This window comes from Gavialis gangeticus, unplaced genomic scaffold (assembly GCF_001723915.1).
Source record: "Gavialis gangeticus isolate Ggan-Ray unplaced genomic scaffold, GavGan_comp1, whole genome shotgun sequence".
Taxonomy (NCBI): domain Eukaryota; kingdom Metazoa; phylum Chordata; order Crocodylia; family Gavialidae; genus Gavialis; species Gavialis gangeticus.
Window position 1 is genome coordinate 47,882,157 of NW_017729004.1, and position 6,983 is coordinate 47,889,139.

General features: G+C 41.2%; 1 protein-coding gene across 1 annotated transcript in view; it reads left to right on the forward strand.

Moving 5' to 3' along the window:
• ST8SIA6 (ST8 alpha-N-acetyl-neuraminide alpha-2,8-sialyltransferase 6) overlaps positions 1 to 6,983 on the forward strand; it is a 105,576-nt gene that overhangs the window by 44,047 nt on the left and 54,546 nt on the right. Inside the window, exon 4 of the mRNA XM_019508339.1 lies at positions 3,867 to 3,953. Within this exon, the coding sequence (XP_019363884.1) occupies positions 3,867 to 3,953 (87 nt within the window). The remainder of the gene's footprint in view (positions 1 to 3,866; positions 3,954 to 6,983) is intronic.

Sequence of the window (6,983 nt, forward strand, 5' to 3'; positions counted from 1 at the left end):
ACACTCCTTGGACACCTGGCTCCCCTCCCCTCTGGGACCTCAGCACTTCCCATCCTCTGTTGCTTTTCCCTTCTCTAACTTGCTTTCCTATCTTCTGACTCTGTCTCCACCTACCGATAGTCCCTCCTGCCACCAAACCTTGTTATCACTTCGATGGATGAAGTACTATACCGTTGGTACGTCCCTCCCCACCTTCCAGTTGATAAGGCCCAAAGGTGAGATTGGCTAGGCAGAGGCCAAATTAGTGCAGCTGGCTTGACATGTTTTATAGAACTTGTTTCAGCATGTCAAGCATTCAGGGCTTTGCACAGAGGCAAGCCTTGAGGGACTGATAATATTCCTGGTTTTGAAAAAGTAACACTGAAGGAGGAAGAGCTATATCAGTCTAGGGAGACAAAGACTGAATTGTGGGGGAAAGCAATCTTTTGGCTAGGTTTGTGGAACAGAAACTATTGCATTGTTCCATGAGTGCTTCAGTTCTGTTTCCCCAGCTGGCAGGAAGCCCTCTTTTTGCTGCCTTTTTTAATCTACTTCTGACTGGTGAGAAGAATATGTAAATAGTGATTTATTTTGCCATCCTAGAGTGCCACATGATCTGGATTTTTTGGCCTCCTGGGTTGATAGATTCCAGGGTAAATTAGCTAGTTTAATGTTTAACAAACAGTTTGATAATACAAAATCCTGTGCAAATTCTAAGTATGGTTATACAGGCATGCGTTGGTGGTGATAGATAGCCTGAGGTGCTATGTTCACTGAAGCTTTCCATTTTTATTCCAGAGCAAGCTCAGGCCTTTAAATGCTGCCAAAACACCTATTAATTTTTAACAGCAAAAAGATGAGAGGTCCTTCCTTTCTTTTGTAACTCCCTCTTCTTTTCTTTGCATTCATTTCTTTCTCACAAGTTAGCTGTCAACTTAGGTTGCCCACCCCTCCTCACTCCTCAGTGTTCCTGCCAACTAAACTAGCCTTTCTCTGGCAGGTATTATACTTAGTGACTTGTAAGCAGGGTTTAAGTCACCCCTCTAACTCTTCCCAGGAGCTCTCTCTTCCCTTCTTCACTGCTGTTGCCACAAGTGGCTGTTATTCTAATAGTGCTATCACTCTGCCTGTATCATAGTAATTCATGGTTACTTTGTATGTGAGATGAGAAACCAAGTTTTAGCATTGTTGTTATATGCTATGTGTGCTATACTTCAAAAAATGCTGTTTAAGTACTATGTATTATCCAGCTATCCAGTCTTGGATGTTAAAAATGTCATCTATTTGGCACAGCAATGACATCATATAGTGATGGAGAACAGAACCATGCCAGTGTCACTAGAGCTGAAAAATGAAATCTTAACTGCCATCTTGGCTTGTCTTCACTCCACTCCATTTGAGGAAAGTCCCTGAGGCTGCTTTAAACAAACCATGCTTAAATAGGCTCTGTGAACTGAAAACAAAGCTTAAACCAACCCAGATAGAAATGGGCCTTCAAAACAACAGTGCAGGGCTCTTCAGCTCTTACCCTGAATGGGGGTTTGACAAACTACTATTAGTTGGCAAAGGCAGGTTGTCACAAACCATAGCCATGCACTTTTTCACAGTACCTATATGGAGAAAAAATGTATTTATGAATCCCTATTTACTATTTAAATTACATTGCTGTCTGTAAATCATCCATTCAAGAGCAATAGGGCCTTGATGCACCTTGTACTTTGAATTGCTCAAATGTTGATCAGTTAGCTCAAGTAGCTAGTGCTAGCTTGAGTTTGGACTAGTCGCATCTTAAGGCTAAACACCTTCAGTGACTGTCCTCAACCTTCACAGCTGTGACTTGCCACTAGAAGGCTGGCGAGCAGGGAAATTGGCTTGGTGCCAGAACTGTCCCCAGGGCAGTCAAGTTCAGAGGGTGGAAGGTCTTTCCAGAGAGAACAGGAGGGTTGGGAAGGAGACGCTGCATCCTGGAATGCTGGAGGACTGACTGCAACTTGGGCAGCTCATCTGTAAGGAGTAGCCACACATTAATGGATCATGAGCTGGGTAATATGGATTGGGGAGAAACCTGCCCTGGAGCAGTGTAACTGTAAGCCACCTAAAGTGTGCTTAAAACTAGTTTTCAGGTGTTAATGCGTGAACAATCCAGGGGTTAAGAGCTCCAGGAGTGCGTAACAAGGCCCTATAACATGCATCGGAGAAGTTGCGTTCTGACTGCCCTCTTCTGAATGTGAGAAGATAAAACACATTGTGGTACATGTCCTTCCTGGCACGCACCCTTCATTAATAAGCATCTCCTATATTATGCTAGTGAATAGGGGTTTTTTTGAGGTCTTAGGGCTGGCATTATGGATGTGTATGCTTTGCTTTTCGTGAGTACCCTAGGCTTTCTGTAGTTTTTGAGTATCATGTCAGTCCATGACACTTTTTTTCTCCCCAAGCTTATAGTAGTGTTCCTTCAAACTCTGATCTTCACCTAGCTGGTGTCCTTAGGCAAGAGTTTGCTATCCAGCTTTCTTCCTCCTTCCCCCTCTTGCTGGATAATACTATTGCCCCAAGTATTTTTTTCCTTTCTGTCAGATTTGTATCTTTATCTCCAGGTCCCAGTCTGCTCAGTCAGTAAAGCTATTTATTGACTGTTTACTACTTTCTCAAATAGAAATGTAAGATGTAGAGTTGCCATGCAGAAACTCCCTTGCTTCCCTTTTTAGCTGTAGATCTTAAATGTTAGAAGTGTACATTACTAAAGACCTTTTCAGTGCAACTGATATCTTGGTATTAAGAAAAATCAATATAATCTATCAAATGTTATATTGGATAAACCAAAATGACTGGCTTCCTTACATATTCTCTGAGAGTTGTGGGCTACAGTAAATATGATATGTCAAGTTGCAGCATAGGGTATTTTGTTTTTTGTTGGTTGGGGGGGATTTAAAACCACATCTATGACACTGTGTGTTATGAGACCTTATTGAAACTGAAAGAAGGTAGGAGGGCTTTTGGATGATACCCTGAATGACTCTTTCCTTTTTCTAGATAGCAACTGTTCTTGGGAACATTTGCCCCTCAAAAGATTAAACTGTAGTTGCTGCATCTTTCATTTTCTTTGCTAGAGAGAATTATATAGACATGCCTATAAAAATGACACACATGGGAATATAGAAAAATAAATGGAATCTGTATTAGCATTGAATTCATAAGAGAACATCATTTATTTTCTTCGGACCATATATATTCTACAACTTAGCCTCTTGAAACAGTTTAAGAGAAATGGTTGGGGGGGAACTTTTGGTTTTGTGTATACTTACACCACTTGGTCCTGTGTCCTAAATGATTTATTTAGAAGGTGTTTTACAGATAAACTTTCATCTATATATTGATCTACTGTCTTGGATGAGCAAACTGATCTCTTGGGGGACTGAACTAAATAAACAAGGAGAAGAAATACAATGCTACAACTTAGTTTGCAATAGTCATCTCTTCAACCGTCATTAAAGTTTAAAACATGGAATACAAGAGAGGCTGTCTGGCATTATGCAGGCAGTGATCTATATATTAATTTAAACTTGTTGTTTTAAAGATGATTTTGAAGTTACTGGGTCATTCAAGATGTGTATAGTCAGATGTCCAAGACTTAAACTTGTATGTACATCAGAAATTTCTAAAATAAATTTTAGTGCATCAAGTTGGAGAATATTTAATAGGTCATAACACTTAAATAATAGTATCATAAATTACAGAGGTAAAATAGGTCCTGGAATTTTGAAAGAGACTTGTTTTACATACCTTATATAAATTAATATATCTGTAACTTGAAGGTTTTAAGAACTATTTGCATTTATGCAATTGTGTAATTTCCACTGAAACTTGCACTTGTTTTTATTTTAAAGGTATTCTGAAAATTATTACCTTCAGATAGTCACAAAACTACAGCACTGCGCATGGAAAAGGAGGCCAGAAGAATATGAAAAATTTAGGTAATACCTTTCAAATGATCTCTGTACTATAAAAACCATAAGGTTCTGTGCCTCCTTGGAACTATTACTGTATTTATTTCTGCATACCATATAGCACTGAGAACAGGGTAAGATTTAAACAAAAATAATGTAGCTCTACCCATGTCACCACAGCTTGGGAGTGAACTATTACATTTTCTACAGCGGGTCAAATGAATGCTTCTTAGCTGCGGAGAGAAAAAACTCACTGTGTGGGGGGGGAAAAATAAAACATCATAGTCTTATCAATTTGAGCCTGTCAGTCTGAGAGCAGTCATAAGTGTATAGTGCACATCTTACTTCGGGATTCTAGGTTGCTATTTATTACTTCTGTTGCAAAAATGCCAAAAGACTCCAAGCAAGACTGATACTGTATGCATCTTGGTTTTGGTCCAGTAAAGCAAATAAAGCACTATCCTAACACAGGTAGCATGAACTCAGGTGTTGTCCAGAATATGGATTCCTGAATCAAGGCTAGTAAGTTTTAATTCCTGGCTTGAAAAAGTTTATTATTGAATTTTAAAAAGTACAACTTGAGGTTCACTGAAGCTCAAACTCATCTGACACCAGTACACATACAGCGAGGCTACTCCAATGCACTGTAGTTACAGTGCATCAGAGCAAACTTGATTTAATAGTCTGCTGGAGTGTGGTAATTACTGTGCTCCAGCAAGTCCAGCATTATGTGCATCAGCATCCCCATGATGCAAAAATGGGCTTTAGTTAAAGTGCCCCTTTTTTCAGTGTGTGGTGACACTGATACACGTGATGCTCTGGGCACTCTAATTAGAGCGGCTCTCAGAGCCACTTTAAAGCTCTGCCCTCCCCCACCTCCATGTATAAACAACCCTTCATGTCTAGTGCTTGACTGCTTGTAATCTGGTCGCACTGATTTTGCATCATATTATTCCATGAAATAGACAATGAAATTTTGTCAAGATAATTAAAAAAACAAAAAGTCTGCCTTTTTTAATTATTTACAATTCCAGAGGTAGCTAATTCTAATATCCAATATTAATAAAGTCTACTGCACTATAGCATGAAAGTTATTTTTGGAAGCAGACAGTGACTCTTGTAGAAATATAAAATATCATTCTTCGCATGGCTGGTACTGAAGCATCATTTAATGCTGGCACAGCTATGGGAACAGTGTCAGATTGTAGTGTCTGGTGCTGAATCTTGTGAGTCTTTCTATTAACAGCATTAGACTTGGATACAAAGGTGCATGAGGGGCTATAAACTTGACATCTTTAAGTAAAACTGGCCATATTAATTTGAAATCCATGCAACTGAAACTCAGCCTGGGCAAGAGTAATACATCTGCAGGTGGAGAATTCCATGGGAGACTGAAATAGCCCCTTCCAACCAAATTCCTCAGTATGGTGCAGGAGGAATCTTACTTTGATCACTACATGCTCTCTTGCTCTAGCACTCTTTCCCTCCCAACTCTGGCCATTTTGAAAAAGTAGACAAGGCTGTTCAAAGATCAGGCCAGAAGTATGCAGTCACAGCTGTGGGCCTCAACAAACTTTCAGGAAACCAGGCTATGCCTCTACTGTTATCCAGTGATACAGTGAACAAATATACTCGCACTAGATTTAACCTAGCTAGTTCAGATGCCACTCTTATAGGAGCATAGGCTTCAGCAGTGATTGTACAATGATGTTTAGGATGTTGGGTACTTAGTAGCTGAAGCCTGTAACACAGCTGCAGCATTACTGGGACCCAAATTAATTCAATTGCTGACATGTTCTGTAGTCATACTTCCCATGCAGTGTACATATAGTATACTTATCTTCTCTTCCCTTCTTGAAATAAGCTTCTTGATATTTCATCCACCAACTTTTAAGTGCAGTCGTTATACTAATTTCCTCAAGATCAGGAAATATAGTAAGATAAGAAGTTCCCCCTTGCCTTTTATGCATGTATAATACTGTCGCAGGGCACAAAGGTACCCTGCTCCTAGAGGGGCGGAGGCTGCCTGGGAAGAGGCCCAGAGAGAGAGAGAGACAGAAGCCCAGGTGTAGGTTACCAGGGCAACAAGCCAGAGGGTTAATTAGCCTGCACCTGCACATGGTCAGCTGACTGGAAGGGGCAAGGCTCTGGGCCCATATAAACCCCAGGACCGGGCCCAGAGAGGACAGTTCCCTGCCAGCAGCCAAGGGGGAAGGAGCTCTCCCAGAGCAAGCAAAGGGGAGAGGCTTGTCTGCAGGAGCAGCTTTCGATACTGTTAAGGGACGGAGCATTCCCTGGTAGGGTTTGTCTGAGGTTATGGCCAAGCGGCTTAAATTTGTTACAGCCCAGGGGCTTGTGTTTTGCTTATTGTTGCATAAAATTGGTGGTTTGGGTAAGGCTATCAGGGGATGGAGGAGGCTTCATAAGGGACCCATGGCAGCATGGGGACCCCAGCACCAGAGAGGGTGCAGCAGTTGGGGCACACACATCCCAGTGCCCGTGAGGCACTGAGCGAGACAGGACCATGGAAAGCCCAAGCGCCTGTGAGGCGCCGAGCAAGACAGGGGCAACTTGGCATGGTAAGGGGCCGTGGGAGATCACGGCCAGCCTGCAGGACCCCATCCTGTGACAAATACATGTATACATGCAGATGTACAAGTTACTTTGGGTGCTGTATGATTGTTATGCAAAGGATATGTGTATTCTTATAACTCTTCTCCTTTTTCAAGGAACAAGATATTAAAGGTTTATAGATATCCTGCCCCCAGAGCACTTCAGAAACTTGCAAGAATTCTGATTATTTAGCACATCAGAGGAACGAGTCTTTAAGATTTAGTACCTTACTTACTAGCTAAATCTGTGTACACAATAAGCCTACCAACTATTGTATCAGTCTTGAAGCAAGAGTGTCCAGAAACTAAAGCTGCAAAGCAGTGCATGGAACAAGGATGGAAAAAGATTTGGGGGGAGGCAGAGAGAGAAAAATGGATGCTAGCTTATGTTGGATGGCAAGAGTTTGGTGGATCTGCCTTCTGATTTTTTTTTTTTTTTTTTTTT